General features: G+C 37.9%; 1 protein-coding gene across 6 annotated transcripts in view; it reads left to right on the forward strand.

Annotated features, from left to right (window-relative positions):
• RAD18 (RAD18 E3 ubiquitin protein ligase) overlaps positions 1–26,838 on the forward strand; it is a 108,865-nt gene that overhangs the window by 61,653 nt on the left and 20,374 nt on the right. For all 6 annotated transcript variants that reach the window (XR_009260725.1, XR_009260726.1, XR_009260727.1 and 3 more), the window contains exons 10-11: positions 1,731–1,868; positions 5,731–5,905. Coding sequence is in view for 3 of the 6 variants with exons in the window: in XM_058726132.1 (XP_058582115.1) it covers positions 1,731–1,868; positions 5,731–5,905 (313 nt within the window). In the remaining 3 variants the exon portion in view is untranslated. The remainder of the gene's footprint in view (positions 1–1,730; positions 1,869–5,730; positions 5,906–26,838) is intronic.

Here is a 26,838-nt window from a genome sequence, read left to right on the forward strand (position 1 = left end):
GTACAGAATAATTATCCTCAAATGCATAGAGTTAAATAGGACCTGAAAGAAATCACCTAACTTATTTCCTAGATAGGATCTCACCTATTTCTAAAGAGCTAACTTTTCCCAGCAACCTTTATGGCCAGCCATTATTTCTTTTGCTGGAGTTTTACCCAGTCTCTTAATGTAAAACTTACCAGATACCTTACAACCCAACATGTTAGTTTCACTGGGAGTTTTACATGTACATACACATAAATATATTGGGATTAGGAGCAGTCTCTTCCTGATGTCCAAAGAACAGTCGCATTTATAGATCAGGAATATTGAATTCAGTGTGCAAATGGAGGCAAAACTGGCCTCTTCCGCAGTGGGGAGAGGAGTCAATTGAACCTTTACCACACAGGATTTTGCATGTCTGTAGACAAGAATTATTTTCCATTGCCATGAGTTATCTACAGTTTACAGAGCTCAAAGGCAGCAAATGCTTGGAATCCTGGAAGGATAGCTCTAGAAAATGCATAGTTTTCAAGAAAAGCACAAATTTTTTCCTACAGTCAATTATTCTTAGTGTGTGCCACAGGGAAAATGTTGGTTACTGTGTGAAAATGGTCTCAGAACTTTAACTATTTGCAGTATGATTCTTTCTAAAATACATTTTTGTAGGATTTATGGCATCATTTTGAGCCATGACTTATGTGTTTGAGGGTGTTAGATAAGTAAATGCATCCTCAGCCGTTCGAACTATAGTTCAGAATCACAAATAGATGTCCTACAGCCTCTGCTCTAGCAATGCCTGGCTATTCCTTATTGAGTAAATTAATGTACGTTAATAATGGCTACCTAGATATCAGGCTTACATTGTCCTCAGAGGTATGAAAGTAGCAGGTGTTATGTGCAGCCTTGGTGGGATCCTGGTGAGCATAGCTGCCTTCCAAAGTAGCAGGTGTTGTTAAGATTGGTGCAATTAAAATATCCTGAGGTAAAGTGATTGGTGGTGGGTGGTGGACTTAAGGGATCCTGATGGGAAACAGGCAAGAAATGTAAAGGAGAAAGAGGGAATTAGAATGGATTTCCTTTCTTTGTTTTTAGAACCCAGCTTTCCTCGAGGCTTCTGCTCTTATATTCAGTTAATGTTCTTCATGTTAGTGCTCTTGTTTCTTGGGAGTTAGAATGGTGTCTTTCAGATATATTTAAGAAAGTGGTATCTTCTGCATCAAAAGCTTTACAGAGTATGGGGTTTGGGGAAAAACCTACAGTAGCAAACTAGGAATATCCTGTTTCCATGTTTGTATGGAAACATGGAAAGGGAGGAAGGGAGAAGAGCAGAGGCTTCCACGACCCCCAGCCCTTTGTATTTTTGTGGTTGCCAGCTTTTAAGTTTATTGCAGGTGCTTTTCAAGGATCTTGTTCTTGAGCAAAGTTGAACACTTCTTTTTTTTTTTTTTTTAATTTTTTTTTTTAATGTTTATTTCTGAGAGAGAGACAGCATGAGTGGGGGAGGGGCAGAGAGAGAGGGAGACACAGAATCTGAAGCAGGCTTCAGGCTCTGAGCCATCATCACAGAGCCCGACTCGGGGCTCAAACTCACAAATCATGAGATCATGGCCTGAGCTGAAGTTGGTCGCTCAACCGACTGAGCCACCCAGGCGCCCCGGTTGAATGCTTCTTGATACTCCGTGTGTCAGCATAACAAACATAAAATTTTCTTACTCCTTGTTTTACCAAGAAGATCTTTTGAATTTTAGGTAAAAAACATCAGAATGAATTTCGGCTTCTGGTGGATCAGGCCAAAAAGGGATACAAGAAGACCGTTGAAACGTCAACAAAAAAACTAGTAAGAAAAGAAGATGAATCTACAGAAAAGCTATTACCTGTATGCATGGGTAAGAGACTTTAATTAAAAACAGAAATATGTTGAATTTCACTATTCATTTTTAATATAAAAAGAAAATAAAATCACAGGAATTTACCTTTTTATTAGGTATCTGAAATGGGAAAAAATATTTTTAGACCTATAACAAACAGTTGTTGAATGTTAACTAAGTTTATTACTGTAGGGAAAATGACTGAGACAATGTCCTGAAGACAAGTTTATGAAGTCTTTCATTTAATGATAAATCAGAAGTTTCTTAGTTGTTTCAGCCTGAGGATATTTTCTAACTATAGGATTTATTGCTGTATATCTTCAGATACCCTACAAATAATTTCATTCTAGAATAATTTTTGTTAAGGGTCACTGGTATTTATTTTGGATGGAATGTTCTGCTATAAAGTCTGAAGCTTATAGACTTGGTGTGCCTATACATAGCATATTCCTTAATTTTGATCCATTTTAAAATTTGAGATTAATATTATATTTCTATTGCCAGGGCTTTATTTGGATCAGTGAACAAAACAGAGTCATAATGGAGGGTAGTGCACAAGAAAATTCCTTATTGTTTTCTTTATTATGATAAATTATACATAACACAATATTTATCATTTCACCTGTTCATAAATGTACAATTCAGTACTATTAAATATGTTCAGAATGTTTTATAATGGTAACCACTGTCTGTACCTAAAACTTTTTCATCATCCAACATAAACTCCATGCCCATTAAAAATAATAATAACTCTCTTCCACTTTTCCAGGCAGACCCTGGTAGTCTCTGTTCTACTTTTTTGTGAAATTTGCTTAGTCTATGTACCTCATGTAAGTGGGAATCATTAATAATTTGTCCTTCTATGTCAACTTATTTCACTAATAAGCATATTTTGAAGGTCCTCATGTTGTAGCTTCTATCAAAATTTCATTGCTTTTTATGTGTATGCCACATTTTGTTTATCTGTTCATCTCTAATGGGTTATTTTCACCTTTTGGCTACTGTGAATAACGCTGCTATGAACATTAGTGTTGAAATATCTGTTCAAGTCTCTGCTTTCCATTCTTTTGGATATGAACCTAAGAATGGACTTGTTGGTTTATATGGTAATTCTATGTTTACCTTTTGAAAAACCACCAACCTGTTTTCAAGTGGCTGCACCATTTTACATTCTTACAAGCAATGCTTAAGGATTCTAGTTTCTGTATATCCTTGCCAACAGCACCTGTTATTTTCCTTTTTTTTTTTTTTTTTAACTGTAGCTATTATAGTAGGTAAGAAGTGATATGGGTTTTGATCTTCATTTTCCTAATGACTAATGATGTTGAGCATCTTTTCACATGCTTATTGGCTATGTGTTTTTCTTCTTTGGAGAAATGTCTGTTCATGTTCTTTGCTCACTTTTCCATTGGTTTGTTTCTTTGTTGTTGTTTTAGGAATTCTTTATATATTCTGGATATTAATCCTTTTTCATGTATATGATTTGCAAATATTTATAAGCATTTTCTCAGTTGTCTCTTTGCTTTCTTCTTAGTTTCTTTGATGCACAGCGGTGCTTAATTTTAATAAAGTCTGGTTTATTCATTCTTCCTTTTGTTGCCTGTGCCTTTGGTGTTATATCCATGAAATTGTTGCCAAATCATTCATGGCAACATTTTGGAAAGATGGAAGCATTTGGAAACATTTGGAAAATCATGAAAGATTTTCCTGTTTGTTTTTACCTAAGAGTTTTGTTGTTTTAGCTCTTCATGTTTAGGTCTGTGATCCCTATTAGGTTAATTTTTGTGTATGGTATAAGGTAAGGGTACAATTTCATTCTTTCACATGTAGATAAAGCACCAATTGTTAAGAATAGCCTTTGGGGCGCCTGGGTGGCTCAGTTGGTTGAGCGTCCAACTTCGGCTCAGGCCATGATCTAGTGTAGTGGGTTTGAGCCCTGCATCCGGCTCTGTGCTGACAGATCGGAGCCTGGAGCCTGCTTCAGATTCTGTCTCCCTGTCTCTCTGCTTCTCCCTGGCTCACACTCTGTCTGTCTACCTCTCTCTCAAAAATAAAAACATTAAAAAAAAAAATTAAAAAAAAAAAGAATAACCTTTCCACATTGAATGCTCTTGATATCCTTGTTGAAAGTCAATTGACTATATATGTGAGGGTTTATTTTTATACTCACTGTTATATTCTTTTGGTCTAAAAGTCTCTTCTTATGTCTGTATTATATACTATTTTAATTACTGTAGCTTTGTTATAAATTTCAAAGTCAGGAGGTATGAGTCCTCCAACTTTATTCTCCCTTTTCAAGATTGTTTTGACTATTTGGGTCCCTGGAGATTCCATGTAAATTTTAAGATGAATTTTTCTACTTCTGCAAAAAGTAACATTGGGATTGAATTGAAATTATAGATTGCTTTGGTAACTTCTGATATCTTAATAATATTGTCTTATAGTTTGTGAACACAGGATGTCTTTCATTTATTTATGTCTTTAATTTCTTTCAACAATGTTTTGTGGTTTTCACCATTAAAATTTTTCACTTCCTAGTTTGTCAGCTTGATTGCATTTTCCTGGCCAGTTGAGTACTGGATGCCTGGGTTCTCTGAGTTTACTGGGTGATTGATTCTTCTTAATGTGATCTTGGGTGCCTGTTTACAAGAGGAGATCTTAGAGCACCTGGATGGTTGTTGTGGTTAGCTTCTTTCCTTTACCCAGATAAACATTAGAGGGTACAGTTTTGTTTTGGTAATGATTTGGCTTATTGAGAGCCAGACAACATCAATAGCTTTTTTTTTTTTTTTAAGAAATTATACTTTTGTGATGTATGCTGTTCTTTAGTATAAGAAAAACTTATTATTTCTGGGAAAATCTTGGAAAAATCTTGACTGTATAGACTTACAAAGGGTTTTTTTGTTTTTAAGGAATCTGTCTTATTCTTTACTATAAATTTTCTATTTGTAACAAAACCTTGACAATTCTTCTTGGTGTCTTTTGTCGAGAGTCACTTGCCTCTGCAAACACACTGGGTGGATGATGTGTGACAGCTCTACTTCTCTGGGAGGAAACTCATGAAAGGGGCTCTATTCTATTAGCACATGTGGCTTGCCTGTTAAGTACTTACTGGGTTCCTGAAGCTTAAAGACAGTGCCACTGAAATACTGGCAGAGTCCTGAAACAGATCGTGAGGGAGAGTCCTGGGCACTGAGGAATCCTTCATGGATACTATTTCTGCACTCGTCTTTGGAGATATTTGGTCATACCTGTTGTCACATTCTTGCCAGCACTGTCTGCATGCCTCCAGCTTCCCTTATTTTTTTTTGCGAGAGGAGACCTCAGAAATTGAGGCTCTAACAAGGGATACATAGAAATGTGACATGTATTGGATCGAATGGAAATATTTGTTATGTCTGATTAGTTTTCCTTTTCCATAATAAATTACTCAATTCTATTTAACAGACTAAGAGAAATGTCCAGATGGATTCACTACCACATAGTAGTCAGTGATAAATATCGAATCTTTAATGCTCTTTTATTGTGCTTCATATGTTTGTTGGTGTTCTCTGATCTATGAAATATGCAGGAATTCTCTAGTAATACTGTGAGTAGAAGCCTCATTAGAATTACACAGTTCACTACTCCTGATTTTAAAAGGAAATTTTGTTTTCAAATTAATTAATCTGAAAGTGCATGGAGTGGGCATTGTAATTAGATAGCTTATAGGAGTGATGATTCTTATTCTCTGTCCCTGGAGTTTTGGATTCAATGTTATCTAAGCTTCCATTTTACTGAGTATAAATTGTACTGCTAAATGTAGAAATAACAAACATACAGAGGTTGTAGATTTTATGGTACTCTTAAATGTGTCTTTTTCTTTCTTTTACCTTTTTAGAACAGGAAGATAAAAAGATGAATTTCTCAGACACTCTTCCCATAACAGACCACTTCCCTCAAACAAAGCTGGAATCCCCAGGGAGAATGGAGCCTGACAGACCAGATGATTCTTCCAGTTGTACTGATATTCAAGAAGAAACTCTTTCTTCATCAGAATCGGACTCATTCAATAGGTAAGAAACCTGTAGTACCGAATTATTGTAAATTTCTATTTTCCATACCTGTGCATGCTCAGACAGAAAGACACAAACAATTAGAAAGTAACTTTGAGGCATGAGGCAGTTCAGTCTTCCACTTCAGGCTCTTTTTACTGCTTTGTAACTTCCACAGTGATAGCAAGCAAGGCAGTATGTGGGAGATCATTGCAGTGGCCGTAGGGTGGCCTTGTTTCTTACTCTGTACCCTTTAGATAGATATTTTTTCTGGAGTCAGAAAAGGCCATGATAGACAGTGATGTTTTTGTCAAGACAGTGAGTGAAGAAGGTAAAGATGACTATACTAGAAAATAGAAATGACCAGAAAGACAGTATATAGGAGAGAAAAACAAGAAAAACGTAATTGAGCAAGTAATGGATGGGAAAGCTTTAAAAAAGAGAGGTTTGGAGATGAGTAATTTTTTAAAAGATATTTTTATTTTTTTTTTTTTTTATTTATTTTTTTAAAAAAATTTTTTTTTTTCAATGTTTTTTATTTATTTTTGGGACAGAGAGAGACAGAGCATGAACGGGGGAGGGGCAGAGAGAGAGGGAGACACAGAATCGGAAACAGGCTCCAGGCTCCGAGCCATCAGCCCAGAGCCTGACGCGGGGCTCGAACTCACGGACCGCGAGATCGTGACCTGGCTGAAGTCGGACGCTTAACCGACTGCGCCACCCAGGCGCCCCTTAAAAGATATTTTTAAAAGATGATGTACTTTAAAAGATGACCTAGTATAAAATGATTATACATGTGTGTGTGTGTGTGTGTTTGTATTTATATAATTTTTGTGTTCTGGCATTCACTTTATATCATAAACCATTTGTACCCATGTTTCTACCTCATTTTTATAGCTGTTTTTAAGTGGGTGCAGAGTTTTCTTATGGTTCTGTATCATAATTGATCAAACCCTTCAGTTTCTGTTCCCCAGTGTTCTACTTAACACATCTAAAGCTGTGGTAAAGCTCTCTATGTATAGAGCCTTTTGTTTCTAATAAATTATTTCTTTATTTTTAACACCATTTTGACCATAGTAGGTGTTGCTGCCTTCTAAAAGAATTATACCAGTTTTAAATGCTACAACCTGTGTGTGAATGTGTCTAGACATTATTTAATCTTTGATATTTCTTCTGTAAAAATTAAAAATGCTGTAGAATGATAGATCGTCTAATCTGAAACATCAAATTAAGAGGAAAATTTTTTATAAGAAGACTATACCCAAAACCCCTCTGCTTTCCAAGGATTCTTAGGAAATGGTTTCAAATTATTCAGGCTGAGGTATTAGGAAGGGAAAATCTTCTCACTTTACCCCTAATGTTTTCAAGGTCAAAAACACCTCTCAAGTTGGGTAAGGGAAGAACACATGGTGGCCTGCGCGTTGTCCCTTTTTTCCAAGAGTATGGTACTGCTGCCCTGTTTCTCCACATCAAGTCATTCCTTCAAGTCCAGTAGGCAGTATTTTTTTTTTTTTTTAATACAAGTCACGTAGGAATGCAGGGTAAAAATGGAGGAAAATCAGGGTCCACGTGAGTATGAATTAGTTTTTTTTTGTTTGCACCCTATTTTTTTTCTTAATATCTGAAATTTGTTGTCAAATTGGTTTCCATACAACACCCAGTGCTCATCCCAAAAGATGCCTTCTTCAATGCCCATCGCCTCCCCTGCCCTCCCTCCCACCCCCATCAACCCTCAGTTTGTTCTCAGTTTTTAAGAGTCTCTTATGTTTGGGTTCTCTCCCACTCTAACCTCTTTTTTTTTTTTTTTCCCCTTCCTCTCCCCCATGGGTTTCTGTTAAGTTTCTCAGGATCCACATAAGAGTGAACACATATGGTATCTGTCTTTCTCTGTATGGCTTATTTCACTTAGCATCACACTCTCCAGTTCCATCCACGTTGCTACAAAGGGCCATATTTCATTCTTTCTCATTGCCATGTAGTACCCCATTGTGTATATAAACCACAATTTCTTTATCCATTCATCAGTTGATGGACATTTAGGCTCTTTCCATAATTTGGGTATTGTTGAGAGTGCTGCTATAAACATTGGGGTACAAGTGCCCCTATGCATCAGTACTCCTGTATCCCTTGGGTAAATTCCTAGCAGTGCTATTGCTGGGTCATAGGGTAGGTCTATTTTTAATTTTTTGAGGAACCTCCACACTGTTTTCCAGAGTGGCTGTACCAATTTGCATTCCCACCAACACTGCAAGAGGGTTCCCGTTTCTCCACATCCTCTCCAGCATCTATAGTCTCCTGATTTGTTCATTTTGGTCACTCTGACTGGCATGAGGTGATATCTGAGTGTGGTTTTGATTTGTATTTCCCTGATGAGGAGCGGCGTTGAGCATCTTTTCATGTGCCTGTTGGCCATCCGGATGTCTTCTTTAGAGAAGTGTCTATTCATGTTTTCTGCCGATTTCTTCCCTGGGTTATTTGTTTTTCGGGTGTGGAGTTTGGTGAGCTCTTTATAGATTTTGTGAATTAGTTTTTAACCATAGTCACAGATTGCCTTAATGTCTGGGAATGCCAGGGTGAGATGGGAAACATTTGAAGTGGGGGAAGGGAAGAAAGTGTAGGAGGAAATGCATGGCAGCCAGATGTGTATTTATTTATCTGGTGTGGGATGATGGGAAGTAGGGTGAGTTTGTTGGAGGTCTTGGCCTCAGACAGATATATTGGCATCACCAAAATCTGAGAGGATTATTAAACCACTAAAAATATGTTTTTAAAAATTTTTGTTTTAGTGTTTTTTTATTGTTGAGAGAGAGGGAGGGAGGATGTTGGGGAGGGGCAGAGAGAGAGGGAGACACATTCAGAAGTAGGCTCCAGGCTCTGAGTTGTCAGCACAAAGCCTGACGCAAGGCTCGAACTTACGAACCATGAAATCATGACGTGAGTTGAAGTCAGATGCTTAACCGACTGAGCCACCCAGGCACCCCTAAAAAAATGTCTTTAATGTAAGCTCTTATATTCTGTTTCACCTTTTATTTAGTTCTGCACATGTGTATGTCTGCACACACACATGCACCCACATCTCATGGAACTCCCTACTCATTGAACATATTAATGGCTTTTTTGAGATATAAGTTACATAGTGTGCAATTCACTTGTGTAAGTATACAGTTTAATAGTTTCTGGCATATTCCCAAAATCTTAGAACCATCACTACAATGTTAGAGCATTTTCATCACCTCAAAAAGAACCTTCATACTCATTAGCCATATTCCTCCCAGCTCTGCCTGCCTGTGGCAGCCACTCATCTTCTTTCCATCTCTATTGATGTGCCTATTCTGGACAGTTCATACCAATGGGATCAAACAGTATGTGGTCTTTTGTGACTGCTTCTGTTACTTAGCATAATGTGTTTGAGGTTCATTCATGTTGTGACATGTTTCCCTTTACAGTGTAGGATATTATTCTGTTGTATGGATATACATTTTATTATTCATTTATTAGCTCATTGACATTTGGGTGGGTTTTTTTTTTTATTGCAATCTTATTAGGAAAAAGAATCATTGAGTTTGCTTGTACACTTTGGAACATAGCTTTAGGGACTGTATATGAGGATTTGCTTGGCCTGTCCTTGAGAAAGCAGGCAGTGTCTATTACTCATATCTCAGATGTGAGTAACTGGTCTATACATTGTAAATATTAAGTATGTTTTAATCTTTAAATTTTTTATTTTATTTAAATTCTTTTTTATACACCTTTTTTTATTTGTCCTGTCATTTTGTCTAAGAGTTTTAAGTTTAAAAGAGAGTGTGTTCCTTATATAATACCTAGAAGCCAAGGCCAAAGGGAGTGTGAGAATGAAGTGAGCCTTTACCAGTGGTATTTGCTTTGATACCAGAACAGAGCACTGGGCAACTGATTCAAGACAAGACTGCCGAGGAGTAAGTATGCAGCGGGAAGCTGCTGCTGTAGCGGGAGGACTAGTAGGCATACACGTGACTGGCGGTGCAGCAGGATCTGCTGGGTGATTTGGGAATCAATCTTTTGAAGTCTTTCCGTATCTATGAAAAACATATAAAAACCTCTTATTATCTCAGATCTGTTGGGAAGATGAAATGAGGTAATAGATCTGAGAATCTTGGATAAATATGTGATTATTTTACTTTATAAAGATGGAGTCAGTTACATTGCCTTCAGTAATGCTGCAAAAGTTGGGACTCTGTGGCTGAACATTGCATCTTCTTCCTTCTAAATCTTCAGCTAAATCGCATACGTTATCTTCTTTTCCCTCTCCCCATCCCCATTTCTGTTCTGAACTTTGCTAGAGAAAGTTATGAGCCTGGGCTAATTAGTTCCATTCATAATTCATTTTATTTGGCTTCATCTAGGTGCTTTCTACTGAGGCATAGCTCTAAGTTACTCTCTTCTGCATTTCCCATGGTGCCTAGTCCACACTGGTTGCTTGTGTCTGTGTCCTCACCTTCAGTAGATACCGTGTCTTGGGCTCACCAACGCCAGCTAATCTGACTTGCCTCCAGCTCTGCCTTTCCATTTTAAGGCCTCTTGTAATTTCTGACCTCTTCTTTCCTGTTTCTCATAACAGAAAGACAGATTTCTTAAGACATTTCTAATTAATTTCCTTAATGAGAAAAAGACATTTCTTTTTTTAAAAATAATTATTTTTTTGATTTTGATTCCAGTGTAGTTAACATATGGTGTTATATTAGTTTCAGGTGTATAATATGATTCACCAGTTCTGCATTACACAGTACTCCTCATGATAAGTGTACTTTTTTTTTTTTTTTTTGAGGGGGAGAGAGTGTGGGGAAGGGGTAGAGAGAGAGAATTTTAAGCAAGCTCCATGCTCAGTGCAGAGCCTAATGTGGGGCTTGATCTCATGACCCTGAGCTCATGACCTGAGCCGAAATCAAGAGTCGGACACTCAACCAGCTGAGCCACCAGGTGCCCCGATAAGTGTACTCTTTAATCCCCTTCATGTATTTCACACATCTCCCCACCTACTTCCCCTCTGGTAACCATCATGTTGTAGTGAAGAATCTGTTTCTTGGTTTGTGTCTCTTTTTGTTGTTGTTATTCCTTTGTTCCTTTGTTTTATTTCTTAAATTACACAGATAAGTGGAATCATGTAGTATTTGTCTTTCTCTGACTTGTTTTGCTTTGCATAATACTCTAACTCCATCCATGGTATTGCAAATAGCAAGATTTCATTCTTTTTTATGGCTGAATAGTATTCCATTGTATATGTGTATACCACGTCTTTATCCATTCATCAGTTGATGCACACTTGGGCTGCTTCCATAACTTGGCTGTTGTAAATAATGCTGCCATAAAGGAGACATAATATTTCTTAAGATAAATTCATCTACCTCCTCTACGACATTACTCTGTCAGTCATTCCTCAGGTTTGTTCTTGGATGGCCTCATTCAGCCCTTCCTATGATCACTTTCTCTCTCATTCTTCACACTAAGCAGAAGTAATTTCTGCTGCTTCTATGAGTTCCTATAGCAGGGTATCTGAATTCCACAGCAGTTTATCTAAATTAAATCCTATCTTGTATTATGGTTATTTGACTATTTTTGTCATTCCTGTTGTTACTCATCAGAGTCCTTAAGAATTGAGTCTGTCACTTATTTTTAAAAAAGTCTCCTGCCAAGAGTTTATCACTAATCTGCTATTACTACTAGACCTTTATTAAGTGAACATTGCTTCTAAGACATAACATTTTCTTTTAGTGTCTGAAATTGTGTCTGAATGTCTGAAATTGTGATGTGTATTGTAATCAATGGCATCTTACGGTTGCTACCAGCCAGGTTGTAGTCCTGATGTATTTACCAGTTCACAAGCATCATGGCTTTCCAGACTGTTATCATTTCAGTTGAGTTATGTGCATTGTTGTCATATCATTGGTTTGTCATTTAAACTATATTTCACAAATTAATGAGAAAAAAAAGTTACTGTGTATGAAGGAAGTGCAGCAGAGTATAAGTTTCATGTTAGGAAGGCAGTATTCATCATCGAATGAATGGCTGCAATTCCATCTTCTTGCAGAACAATCAAGTGATTTATGGGATGTAGGAAAGAAAAATACCCACAAGTCTGAAGACTTGTTACAGTTTTGTTAATGAGCTATGTGCAAAGGATTGTCTGTTTGTTATATGACCAACTGAAGGCAGGAGAAATGGTTAGTTAAATCTCTTGGAAGAAATTTCAAAGTAATAACAGCATGACTGATTCACATTGCAAATGACTATCGTTAGGGTGTCACACATCAATTTGTCAGACCCTTCTTGATGTCTTCAAACAGAAGTTGCTTCTAGTCACATGAAACATGACTGAGGAAAGAGACAAAATTAGGAATTCAGTTTGCAAAATGGATGTCAGTGCCTTCAATGAAATTCCTGGAGGGGTGTCTGGGTGGCTCAGTCGGTTGAGCATATGATTTTTGATTTCAGCTCAGGTCATGATCCCAGGGTTGTGGGATCGAGCCCTGCATTAGGCTCCACCCTGATCGTGGAGACTGCTTAAGATTCTCTCTCTCTCTCTCTCTCTCTCTCTCTCTCTCTCTCTCTCAAATTAAAAGAAAAATTCATGGAGACAGTATTCAAGTATTGTTGAGAAATGCTGTATCTCCACTGCTGTTGGTAGTACACACGGTAACTTTGTGAGGGAAGGTTCAGGCATCATAGATACTGAGTCAGAACATTATGAAAAAGAGTCAGGCTCCGGCATTGAAGACACTTTAGGAATACTTTAACCAGTTGTTTTCAGTTGTTTTTTTTTTTTAAATATATGCACAACAATGGTATAAGATAAAAACCTTTGTCTCCATATGTTTAAAAGAAGTCTCTGGATATGTAAGTAAAAATTCCAAGTGAAAAGGAAGTCTTATATCACAGTTGAATTGACCTCAGTTTTTTCTAAGGGTCATTAAATAATGGTTCATCCTGCCATCATTGTTGTCTTAGGTGTTTGAAATGCAGTATTTGATTATGAGCAAGGTCTCTGACTCACTTCAAATACAATTTTGTCACCTAGCTGGGAACTCATAAAGTATATCCTAATACTGGCTGGTGGTACCCTGGTGAAAGCTGTCACGAAGTATAGCAATCCATTGGTTATGGCTGTTGTTATTTAGTGACTACAAAAGCTGAAAAGTCAAAAGAGATACCCATTTGATTCGGGTAATTAGCTCCATAGAAATCAGTAAAAATTCAAAGTGAGAAGGGGACCCATCACAACCAAATACTTCTAGTACATTCTTAGCATATTAGAGGTAAGTTGTCTTTACTTATCTGGTCCAACTTTTATTTTTCATAATATTCAGGCATCAGATGGAAGGTTAGTACCCTTGTTGAGATCTTTTCCAACCCTGAAATTCCATAATCCTATTATTTTTGATGAGTATAGTAGTTGGTAAGTTACCTGTGTTCTTTTACCACTGTTCATTGCAGATCATGAATCAACCTTCTAATGTTATAGTTATTGCTTATATATTAAAATGCTTCTATCTGTATTCTCTTCATTTTTTACAAAAATTTTCTCATTTTTTTTCTTTTAATGATAACTTTATCACTTTCATTGTAAAGCTGTACATTTCCAGAAGCACTTTTAAATTAGATGTTGTGCATGTTTGTTGTGAAGGATAGAACATTTAAGTAAGCAAAAAGAATAAAATTCCATAATTTTATCAGCCAGAAATAACTCCATGTTAACATTTTCATGTGTAGATCCTTCTAAAGATAGAGGTATGGACAGATGGATAGATAAATGAACATTTTTAAAACAAAAAGATCATAATATTTTATAATTTTCTGTGCATTTTTATTCTTTTAAGAGAAAAGTCATGCTGTTTCAGGTCTCATGTGAGTGCAAATCTATTGCCAATTGTTCTGAACTCATGTAGTCATGCTCTAATACAGAGTATAGATCTAACTATTATACTGTTGATAAAGATGTTAGTTTTCCTTGTGTTAGAACAGTAATCAAACTTACATAATATGGCAGAGTGACAACTAAGCATAATCTTATTTTGAGAACCAATAGGTATGTCAATCCAAATAATTATTGAGATGAAGCTGTTTTGTTGCTAACTTGATTCTTAACTCTTAAGTAAGTACTCTTTTTAGAATTTGAAATATGAATGCTGTAATGATTCTCTGTTGCCCAACATGAAGACAGATAATAAATTGATTAGAATTTTATATTTTCATACAACTTCTTGCTAGGTGATTTCTGGGAGTTTAAGAGACTTGTCCAGATTTCCGTAAACTAGCTTATTGTTCTTCTTAATGAAAAAGAGAGAGCTTTTGTTCCCTGAGTTTTGGCAAGCAGAGAAAAGTGCATTTTTATTGGGTGCTACGTTATAAGAAAAGATGCTCTTGATTATGACTCTATAGAGGAGGCTTTATCTTCATGCAGGGAAGAATAGTAGTCATGCTTTTCTTTGGAAGAAGCTTTAGATCATTATTTTAAAAATATGTATTGGTGCACTTTAGTTCTAGGCAAAAAAAATTTATAAAGGGACATTGTGTTGTGGCCTAACTGAAGAAATTTCAATAAGCTCTATAGATTAGATAATGTTGCTATGTCAGTATTCAGTTTTCTGGTTTCAGTAATTTCATTGTTGTCATGGAAGTGAATGTAGTTGTTCTGAAGAAATGTACACTGAAGGGTTAAAGGGGCATAATGGCTGCAATGCACTTGTGGTGGTTAAAAAGTAATAGTATGTGTGTGAGCACTCACACAGAGGCGGGATAGAGCACATGTGGCAAAATGTAGTGAACAACTGTAAAATTTGGGTGAAGGGTACGGGAGTCACTTTTTTTTAAGTCTTTTTTTATGTTTATTTATTTATTTTGTGTGAGTGAGAGAGAGAGACACAGAGAGAGAGATAGAGCAAGGAATGAGTGGAAAGAGAGAGGGAGAGAGAGAGAATCCCATCAGTCTCCACACTGTCAGCACAGAGCCCAGTGTGGGTCTTGAACCTACAAACTGTGAGATCGTGACCTGAGCTGAAGTCAAGAGTTGGATGCTTAATCTACTAAGCCACCAGGGGCTCCAGGAGTCACTTTTTTGTAGCTTTGAAATTATTAAAATTAAAAAAATTATTGAGAAGTCATTGTCCATAATCAAAAAAGTTTGGTTATTCTAGGACATTTTCTAAAAGAAATAGTTATATTTATGATTTATCATCCAGAAAAAGGTGGTAGCCAGGGGTCTACCTGGGGTGGGGTGTTTGGTTTTCATTTATCTCAGCCATTCAGTTCAGGACCAACCCAGGTAGGTTATCTCTGCTTTGGTGTGTTAGAGAGCGTGGGCTAATGAAGTGGGGACTGTGATTTCAGTACTTGTGAAGACTGGCTCATTTCACCACTTTGTAACCTGGGTGAACCTTCTTGTAGATGCCAAGTGTTGGTCATAAAAGAATGTACATCAGACAAGGTGTGAATTAATACACATTTTAACTTTTCACAATTTCTGGCAAAAACTGCTGAGTTAGCAGGAGCAACTTTATAGGAAGTCCAACACAGACATAGGCACAGAACAGACTCTTTGACAGAAAGGCTTAAATTAAGTGTTGGCCATGCATTTGATATGTTTTGGTGCAACTTTTCTTCACTTTCCATTGATTTTTGGAAGAGCTATCTGTCCAGAATCCTTTAGAGCAAGACAACAACAACAACAAACACAAAAATGTGAAGAAGTCTTGATTACTGTTGTTGGAAAATTTAAGGGAATTTCAGCCTTTCCTGAGTTCAGAGTAAATTAGAGACCGATGGCACAATCTTAAAAGAAAAAGTGCCATTGTGACATTCATCTAAGGAATGTCAAATACTGGCATCATCAGCCTGTTGAGACCAAGTTGAGTTTCATTGCTTATTGAAGGGAAGAGGAACCACTACCTCTGTCATCAGAGTGGCCTCTTAGAGCCAGAAGGGCAAAGTTGAGATGCGTGTTGAGATTTTTAAGTATGGTTTTGGGCAGGTCTTTCAGTGCAGTCTTGGTTGGGATCAGGTAAACCTAACAGTTGAGAACTGGTGAACACAGCAGTAAGAGGTTCTTAAGAGGTGAGGGGTGCAAAGAGTCTGGGGGTGTGTGCTTTGATGTTTTCTATTGAAAAGCTGATGGGGTCTTTTGAGTTGGAGTCAACAACAAAGCTACAACTTTTATCTTCCTAGACAAGAGTCTTCTGGAACAGTAAAGTATCCTTATTAATGTAGGCAGTAAAGGTGTGTGATTTTGACAATGTTATTTGAGTACTGAGAGTGTTGGATGTGCTACATCATTTCGTCCACAGGCAAACCCATTTTAAAGATGTGGACATGAAAGGTTAAAGGGGTTAATTAAGTTGCTTATGGTATGTGGTGACATCGGGATTTGAACCCAGGGCTAGTTAGCCTCAGAGCCCAAGTTCTCCTGACTGATAATGCTGCCATGGACAAGCCAGCTTGCTCTTCCCATTGTTGAAAGAGTGGGAATAGGCAGTTCTTGAAATGGTTGGATTTCCTGAGAAGACCTTGAGACAAGGATTTGAGTGGAAGTGGTAAATTTGGAAGGTGAAGGAACTGCTGTCAGGAGGAGGCGGGCACAGGAGATAGGCACAAGAAGACTGTGTTGAAGGGGGCACGTTATCAAACCAGAGGTCACCGCGAAGCTGGAGCCTGAGCCTCCTTGGAATTGGGAGCTGGTTTAAAACACTCACTTGAGTTAACCCAGGCAGGGGCTAAGGGAGGCGGTTATTTGGTTGGGGGCTGCTCCCTGCTGCTTGCAGCCTTCCATGCTGGTGGCAGAGCACACTTCACCAGTGAGAGGACGGAAGTCTTGATAGTTGGAAGTCAAGCCTGAGGGGATAAGGGCAAGGAGATCGGGCGGGGGCACCAGCTGGATCTGCCAAGGCAGTGATTCCAGCTGAAGATAAGAAATGGTTTGGTTTTACGTATGCTTCATCAATATAGATGGGGTGCTCTAGGCTTCTGCCTGTGAGAGTCCCAGAGAAAGTCGGAATGTCCATAGGCATTCCAGAGCTCCCTGCACCTCTGCACATCTGTTTGCCAAGCATACTTGCCATTGCTGCCCGGAGTGGAAGAGATAAGGATGTCTGGGGGCTGTTGAAGAAGTGATAGACAAGGAAATGTGAGGGAGAGAGAGAGACATTTTCTAGAAAGCTCTGAGACAAATGAGTGCACAGACTGATGGGAGAAAATATGCTTGTTGATTAGAAATAATTTACTTTTTCATCTTGTGTGATAATAAACTGAAGCACAAAATAATCTGTCATCATACTAAAGTTTACCAGCATACTGAATAAAAATCTCTTGGCCTCAGGCAGAAAATCACAAGCGTAGAATTGGGAGTTCTTTGATTGTCGGGCATATTTCCTTATTATCCTGTTTTGTTTCTCCTCAGTAGAGGTAACCCTACTGTTAATGGGCCTTGGGTATCTGGATATCCTCTCCCACTTCTGAAGTTACTTCATTGGGTATAGCACAACAGGCCCACTGGTCTTTTTTTAGGAATGTCTTTAGATGAATGGCAATGTTGTGTGACTTTGAACCTTCATTGGCCATTGGGGAAAAAAAAACGCTGATCTTCTATTTAGATGTCCAAGGGCACATCTAATAGTAATTATTTATAAATATTTTTTCTTTTACACAGAATTGCTTGCTTATTCATGTATAGGAATCAGAGGGTAGTATTTTTTTTTAAATTTTTTTTTCAATGTTTTTTATTTATTTTTGGGACAGAGAGAGACAGAGCATGAACGGGGGAGGGGCAGAGAGAGAGGGAGACACAGAATCGGAAGCAGGCTCCAGGCTCCGAGCCGTCAGCCCAGAGCCTGACGCGGGGCTCGAACTCACGGACCGCGAGATCGTGACCTGGCTGAAGTCGGACGCTTAACCGACTGCGCCACCCAGGCGCCCCAGAGGGTAGTATTTTGAAGTGTACTTATCTATACTATTTCATTTGCATTGATGTGTGGACCTTAAATATTTCTCTAATATATGTGCTGAAGCTTCTCCCTGACTTATTTCAGAAGACTTTTATCTAATCTTACCCATCTGTAGTTTAGCATAATTTTTGTTTCTGTCATGTTAGCTCCGTGTCTTTATCTTAAACTGGGTGGAACATGGAAGGCAGGTTGTTGGGAGTAGATTACAGACAAACAAGGCTAAAGCTTTCTGTGTGGTACAGGGTGAACTCGTGGCTAGCTTACTGTAGATTCAGAGGGATACATACAGAGCTATTTATAGATCTGTGTATGTAAGTGAGCTAAGGCACACACAGGTATTTCCTTGCTCTGTCAGCTGCCAGGGCCCCAAAGCAAGGGCACTGCAGTTGGAAGAAGCACACCCAGTGCACTGATCTTGGTTTGTAATAACATTCTCCAAAAGAAAGAACTACTGCTTCTTGGAGAAATGGCTGATTCCAGGGGGGGCGGGAGGCAAGACAATGCCAGAAAAAGAGAGATACAGAAAGAGAAAAATAGAGGAGAGAGGAAAGTGGGGGTGGAGGGGAGGGAAGAGAAAAGAAGGGGAAAAAAAGAGAAAACAAAAACCTGGCATACACTACCTGAGCCAAGAGATTAGGGTCTCTGGGAAGATTGGTGTTAGGTTGATGGCATGTGCTCTTGATGTGATGTGGTGGGAATGACACTTTACCTCTGTGGTCTTCCTCCCGAAAACTCAACAACCTCCATCAAGTTGTGAGAAAAACATCAGGCAAACTGCACTTGAGGGTCATTCTACAAAATACCTGACAAGTGCTCCCCAAAGCAGTCAGGGTCATCAAAAACAAGGAAAGTCTGAGAAACTGTCAGTCTGGAGGAGTCTAAGGATACCTGATGACTAAAAGTAATGTGGTGTCCTAGATGGGATCCTAGAAGAACAAAAAACGATGTCAAAGAGTAAAGAAATATAATTCAAGTGTGGGACTTTAATTAATAATAACGTATTAATATTGCTTCCTTGGTTGTAGCCAATGTGTCAGAATGATAGGTTGTTAACTGAAGAAAGTGAAATGTGGGCCACTTGGGAACTTTCTGTACTGTCTTTGCAACTTTTCTGTGTATATAAAACTACTCTAAAATAAAAAGGTTATTTTTTAAAAAGTACATTAGGACATCAAAATAAAGACAGATATTGGTATGAAAATATTCAAAGAATGTATTGAATATTGGAAAACCAAGGTTATTGAAACATTATTTTCTTTAGTGGTAATTTGAACCCTGTTTGTGGGTTGTAAGTTTAGTTATTGAACTATTCCTTTTTTCCTTGCATTTAGAATTACCTGTTATGTTTAGTCCTATAAATTAATAAAACCATGCTTTAATGCATTCCAAAAAACGTATTATTATTTTGTGTGCTATGTTAAAATTTAATCCATAAATGTGGCCTGAGGGAAGAATTCTACTTTCCTCTCCATTATCTGTTTTTTTTTAAATCAGTTTTTTTTTTTTTTTAAGAAAAAAAAAAATCAGTTTTTATTTTTGAGAGAGTGAGCTGTCAGCACAGAGCCTGATGGCAGGGTTTGATCTCACAAACAGTGAGATCATGACCTGAGCTGAAATCAAGAGTCTAATGCTTAACTGACTGAGCCACCCAGGCACCCCTCCAGTTTTGCTTTCTTGTACTGGTGTTTTACTCTGTAGAATGATTTGCTCTCTGAAATCTATGTAGCCCAGCCTCTGCATTTCATCATAAGAGAAAATGTGCATAATTTACAATATGCCTCATCCCCTTCGGTTACCATATTTGTGTTAGAGAATATATGTTCGTAAAAGTGATTTCAGCAGTGATTTCCAAGAATAATTTGAAAGTACACCTAGTTTTATCTTTTCTTCAGTACTCATTACCACAGGACATTCGCTGTTGAATAATAAGGTTTTCCTTTACTCACGCGGTTCATGTTGGCACCTTTTGGGAGTTTTTTTATTATACATTTTTGTTGGGTAATCTGATGGGCTTCTATATAGTAGCTTTGCTCTTGTTCTATAATAAGTTCTTGATTTTTCAGCCTTCTGGGTCAGTCCCAGGTGGCAGATATTTTCGTTTGTTTTTACCAAATTCATGAACTGCCATGATACAGAGATCTTCTGTAAAATTACTTTGAGCCCTTCAGTTTCCTGTATCAGGAGAGAGTTTTTAAATTCTAGAATGATTGTTACTTGTGTATCTAAACTGCCTGTAGAAACTGGCACTTCCTTCTGGGTCCACACTTACCAAATGATACCTTCATTGTCATAGCTTGGTGCAATGTCTGAGCATCACCCAAGGTTTTGTTATGATGACTGTCATTTTGAGAGTTTTAGTTGGCTTGACAAGGTAATACTTGTATACGGTTGACATTTTTATTTTGTTTTATTTTTTAAAGCATTTTTTTAAATATTCAATTTTTTTAAATGTTTATTTTTGAGAGAGAGAGAGAGAGACAGAGGTTGAGTGGGGGAGGGGCAGAGAGAGAGGGAGGCAGAATCAGAAGCAGGCTCCAGGCTCTGAGCTGTTCATCTCATGAACCGTGAGATGGTGGCCTAAGTTGAAGTCAGACGTTTAACCAGCCAAGCACCCAGGCGCCCCTAAGGTTAACATTTTTAAAGTGTACTTTTCTGTTTTAGTTTTCAGATATTTCATAAACTGTACAGGAATTCTTGTTCCATATGCTTCTGGATATATTCAGCTTGATATATAAAACCAAGATATAATCTTGATTGGTTCACAACTCAGTTTTTCATTAAAAAAAGAGTGGCTGATAGTGTGTTTTTCAGAATGCCTTGAGAATAGCAAGTATAAGACCTTGAAGGAACTACCAGTTTCTTCTAAATGTTAGGTATGCAGTCACTATTTTGGATCAACTCTCCCAGACTGCCAACCATGGGCAACCAGGTAAGAGATTTCTGTAGAAAGAAAGGAACAAACAAAAAAACAAAAAAATTCAAAGTCCTTTTGCACTTGTTCTGGTGAATGAAATTGGATGGAATAGAAGTGTGTAGTTTATGTATCATGCTATTGGAGTTTTGTATTTTTAGTCAGTTGATCAAATTTATAATTTGTTACAGTCAACTTGGAAGTTAAAACCAGAGGTTCCCCCCCACCCCCGCATTCTCATTTCTTACTACCTTTGGTTTTAAATCAGAGATATAATGAGGTCTCCATGGAGATCTTTAGAACCTGAGGAAAAGGCATATTAGGATAGAATACAAACATTTTCAAGACAGAAGGTAACTCAAGAAGTCACTGAATGTAGTAAGTTTTTATCACAGGTAAGGAAATGGAGGCTGCCTGGACAGGTGAGGGGACTTATCCAAAGTCAATGAATAGAGGTGAAGCCAATAATTCTCAGCCCAGATTTTCCCCCAGTGACAACATGAGTTGCATCCAGAATTTTTGTCTTAGCTGCTATTGCTTCTGTTGTTAGTAGCATTTATAATGAAACTGTTCAAAAAATGGATAAAGAATGACTATATGTTCTGGTTTCCCTGAGATAGGCTGGCATCATTATTAATCACACCCTATAGTACCCTCCAGAGTCTCTGGGTTTAGCTGATAGATTGTATGGTTGCCTTGTTAGAAGGACGTGCAATGTTAGTTTGCGCACGTTCTCTGTTCTCTTTATTACCACACAAACAGTCACATTCTGGAATATGGCTACATATTAAATCGCTGATTTCGCTTCCTCCTTTGATTTTACCACACTGTGCACTACTGAGTGCACATTGTTCCTGTATCTCAGAGAGATTTGAGTGTTAAAGAATAACAGGCTTCAAATACAGAAGCGTATTATTTATTTGTTTTAGGTAATTCTGCAAAAGTCAATTAAATTATAGAAGCCTTTTAAGATTACATTAATGTGCACTGTAGTATGCTTCTCTTGCCCTCATAAGCACATTTTATTTGAGCCATTTATAATGTGTTACTGGAATTTGGGTAATAGTACAAATAAAAAATTAAAAATATGTATCCGAACATTAAAATTTGGTGTACATACAATTTTGGAAGGATAATTCTTTCTCATGAACTACATCATTTAGTCTAACATTTCACTGTTGGGAACTGAGTCACAGGAAAGTTCAGTGTCCACTGCCTACAATCCAGCAATATAAGGTAGTTTTCAGATTCTTCTCCTTGAACATAAGATTTAGGGTTTTATGGCCTGAACCCTGACTTGTTTTGGGTTTCTCTGGTTTGCATGGTTGGTGTTGGCCAGACTTCCCACATTTGCACAGTTGAATGTGAATTCTCAGGGTAGACAGGTGGGTAGATTGCATAGAAGTTGTGCAGAAGACATGCTAGTCTCGTTATGAGCTTCATGTCCAGCCCCTTGGTCCCTGTTATCAAAGAAATACGTGGTCAAATGGAAGCTTCCTAAATGGTAGAGGAAATTTCCTCTTTGTCATGTTGCTTGTCTTTTAACTCATTTCTTTTCGTGTGGCTGGATATTGTAACCTGTTACTACCATCTTGTTACCTTTTAGTGTTTGGTTTTTATTTGTGTCAGTCATTATCCTGCTGACATTCTAAAGAATAAAAACAAAATGAAGCATCATGATTTTGTCCTCCTGCCCACGTAACTTGATTCAGTATCTAGTTGTAGCAATGAAAATTTCACTAATTAAAAAAAAATTTTCCCTTAAATTAGAGTCCCAGAGTTGATATCTTCTTTTGTTTCTTAAGTTTGTAAGTAAAATGAGCATACATGTGTAATTATATTCTGAAATGAATTTTTTTCCAGGCAGCCAAGAGGACTCTATTGTTTGGAACTAACCTGATATCCTTTTATTTCTCTTAATTAAAAAAACCAACACACAGTACTTTTCTTTACTTTTTATAAGAATTTGAAGAGATTGACCAAAAACGTATGCTTCTCTCCTTAATATAGTGTTTCCTACCCCTTTTTCTTGGCACACAGAAAATGGTAATATTTGTGTGTCATAAAGAGATCATGCTGGAGGCCAGAGTTGCCTGCCTTGAGCTTCAAAATTATTTTGGCTATTTTAGGTGCTTTGCATCTCCATATGAACTTTAATTTTTTTTAATATAATTTATTGTCAAGTTGGCTAACATACAGTGTATACAGTGTGCTCTTGGTGTTAGGGATACATTCCCATAATTCATCACTTAACATACCACACCCAGTGCTCATCGTAACAGGTGCCCTCCTCAATTCCCATCACTCATTTTCCTCTCTCCCCTACCCGCCCCCCCATCTGCCCTCAGTTTGTTCTCTGTATTTAAGAGTCTCTTATGGTTTGCTTCCCTCTCTCTCTGTTTGTAACTATTTTTTTCCCCTTCCCTTCCCCCATGGTCTTCTGTTAAGTTTCTCAAGTTCCACGTATGAGGGAAAATATATGATACCTGTCTTTCTCTGAGTGACTTATTTCACTTAGCATAACACCCTCCAGTTCTCTCCGTGTTGCTGCAAATGGCAGGATTTCATTCTTTCTCATTGCCAACTAGTATTCCATTGTCTATATAAACCACATCTTCTTTATCCATTCATCAGCTAATGGACATTTAGGTTCTTTCCAAAATTTAGCTATTGTTGAAAGCGCTGCTATAAACATTGGGGTACATGTGCCACTATGAATCAGCACTCCTATATCCCTTGTATAAATTATTAGTAGTGCTATTGCTGGAGCACATTGAGGTGCCACCTCACACCAAAGTGGCTAAAATTAACAACACAGGAAACAACAGATGTGACAATGTGGAGAAACTGGAACCCTCCAAATGAACTTTAAAATCAACTTGTCAATGCTTTAAAAAAAAAAAAAGTCTGCTGGAATTTTGGTTAAGATTAAATTGAATCCCTAGATCAGTTTGGGGACCAAATGACTTTCCAATATTGATCTGATCTGACATGGTCTTTGTGTGTGTGTGTGTGTGTGTGTGTGTATGTGTGTGTGTGTGTGTGTGTGTTTTAAAAGGATAACTCCAGATGCTGTGAAGAATGGATAGGGGGCTAGAGGTGAAGCAAAGAGTGGAAACAGGGAGACAGGCTTTTGTACCATCTGTCCAGGGTTCCTTGTGGTGTACATCTGCATAACAATAGTGAAGATAGAAATGGCTGGGATTGGGGATATGTTTAGGAGGTAGGAGTGGCAGAACTTGGAGATGGTTTGAATATGGTGAGCAAGGTAAAGCTCAGCATCAAGGATGAATCCTAAATTTTTGGCTTTAGCAATTGGGTGAGTAATTTTAGCAAGTTAGTGCTTACTCAGTAAGATGGGAAAGTTTGGGAAAGGCAGTAGAAACTTTGGCCAGGGGCTGGGCATGGGTCGTATTGATGATGAAAAGTTTTGTTTGGGGGCCTTTGAGATAAACCAAGTATAGATATCAAACCAAGAAATGGAGGTGAGGGGAGAAATCAGGGTGAGCTACACTTAGGACTGAACCCTCTCTTACTTTAACATTTAGAGAGAAGAAACATTTAGAAAGAAGAGACTGAGCAAAGGAGATAGAGGAAGAATAAACCAGTGTGGGATTGAAAACTGAGGCCTTGAGAAATCATGGAAGCTAATGGAAGGAGACGGATTGAGAGGCCAAATATGAGATAGAGGGGGCTGTGGACGTGGGTAGCACCAAGTTCTTATCAAGTGTGATCTCAAGTGAGTGGGTTTCAGGTAGAAGATTGACTAGTGTGGATTAAGGGGGAAGCTTTAGGGGAGAAAGAGGAGATTTCATCTACTGACAACTCTGTGCAACTCGGGCCTCTGAAGGGTGGTGGAGATTAAAACTGCATGTGGAGGGATGCAGGGGATCAAGGGGGAAACTGATGAGGGGTAGGGAGCTAAGTGAATGAAGTCCTGAGGAGGCAAGAGGTGGTGGGTTCAGGGGTTGGTCTTTACTAGGGGCAGGATTGATGCATCCATGCTAACAGCAAGGAAGACCAAGGATGTAGGTACATACACAGGTAGGAGATCTGATCAAGGCATGGCCAGCAAGGCCGCCTGATGGCTCTTATTTTCTTCATGTAGCTATGGCAGGTTCATCAGCTGAGAGTGGGGGTAGGATGGCAGGTGATTTGAGAAGGTATGAATCTTTTTGAGAGTGGGAAGCAGAACATGCCAGGTAAGTATTGTAGGATCGCCTGGTAGTGTGGATTGCCCGGTAGTGAGGATTGCCCATTTCAGATTTGCGGTCAAGAATTTCAAAAAAAAATTTTTTTTTAACGTTTATTTATTATTGAGAGATGGAGAGAGACAGAGCATGAGCATGGGAGGGGTAAAGAGAGGGAGACACAGAATCCGAAGCAGCCTCCAGGCTCTGAGCTGTCAGCACAGAGCCCGACACGGGGGCTCGAACTCACAAACCACAAACCACAAACCATGACCGAGATCACGAGCTGATGTAGGACGCTTCACCACCTGAGCCACCCAGGCGCCCTTGCGATCAAGGATTTTAAATGAGATTAGTTAGCAGATAGATAAATAGATGGGTGTTAGTTGCTCAGAGTAGGTAGTTAATTAGGGTTAACCAGAGTTCCTGCATTGATTTGAGAGGATAGTGTGGGGTACAAGAAAGAATGAGACAAATTTGATTTTGAATTGCAGCCAGAATTAAAATTAAGATAAGTATGCTTGCTTTGGAATTCTTTCTCATTAGCCGAGAAAATGTCAAATATGTACCTTTAAAGAACTAATGTTTAATTTTAATATATAACTTCATAGAAATATTTTTGACAATGAAAGAAGACATAGTAATACTTTTTCTTACCATTTACAGAGGTTTAATACCTTTTTTTAAACATTCAAGAGTAGATATTCTTTTTGAGCATCTAGAGACTGAAAAGGAAATGACCCACAGACCTAGTAGAAAAATGGGCAAAAGTCACGAACAGAGACAGTTTGCTAAAAGAGAAGTGCAAATTAAATCTACTTCTCACTTGGTAGATTGGCAAAAAGTCTTAACATTTATTCACACACTCTGCTGTAGTAAGATTGTGGGGAAACAGACACTTATTTATTACTGGCCAGAGTGCTACATAAAACGATCTCTAAGGACAGGAATCTGATGAGATCAACCAAAGTACTGTTGTTTTGCCTTTTAACCAGTCTTCAATGAATTTGTCCTGCAGATTACACCTGCACACAAACACAGTGACTTACACACAAGGTTCTCCATTGTTTACATAATAACAAAAGCCTAGACACTACTCAAGAATTTATCATTGGGGCTGGTTGATTAAACTTATGGTACAGCCACAAAGTGAAATACTGTATGATTGTTCAAAAGGACAATCTCTGTGTGCTGATACAGAGGGATTTCCAGGATAGATCTGTAAGTGAAAAGACCATTATTCAAAACAGGATAGATAGCATGCTGTCTCCTTTCTAAAAGGGGTGGCGGTGGTGGTACATACTTATATTTATTTGGTTTTCCATAAAGAAACACCAGAATGATAAACAATAAACTAATAAGTGATTATATTTTGCAGGCAAGGGCCAACATGTTGGCAGGGGAAGGGAGTGTGAGACTTCTCAGTGTACATCTGTTTATGTCATTTTGATTTTGAACCCTGTAAATGCACTAATCTGCTTTAAACAAAAAAGCATCTGTACTCTTTGAGATAACATTTTGGAAATCATTGTTATCTTTAATGTTGTTATTATAAATTGGCTAATGAAATTTGGTGATGCAGTAAGGTAAGACAAATAAATTAATGGGATTTTGTTATTTAAAGGGCATTGGGATTATTAGAAAAATTGCTAAATAAGTTTGTTTCTGGTCAAATTAAGAGAAAACAGTATCTAAAGAACACATCAAAATAACTAAACAGTAACATTACGTTGTAAGTATGTTACTGTAATTCAGCGATACCTTGTATTTTTAAAAATCTTCGTAATTGCTTTTGGAAGGTTGACATTACATTTGGTTTTTTAACTTTTAAGAATATGACATTTAATTAATGTTGCCATGAAACCTTCTCTTACTAACATGCATTAC

Source organism: Neofelis nebulosa, chromosome 4 (assembly GCF_028018385.1).
Source record: "Neofelis nebulosa isolate mNeoNeb1 chromosome 4, mNeoNeb1.pri, whole genome shotgun sequence".
NCBI classification, from domain to species: domain Eukaryota; kingdom Metazoa; phylum Chordata; class Mammalia; order Carnivora; family Felidae; genus Neofelis; species Neofelis nebulosa.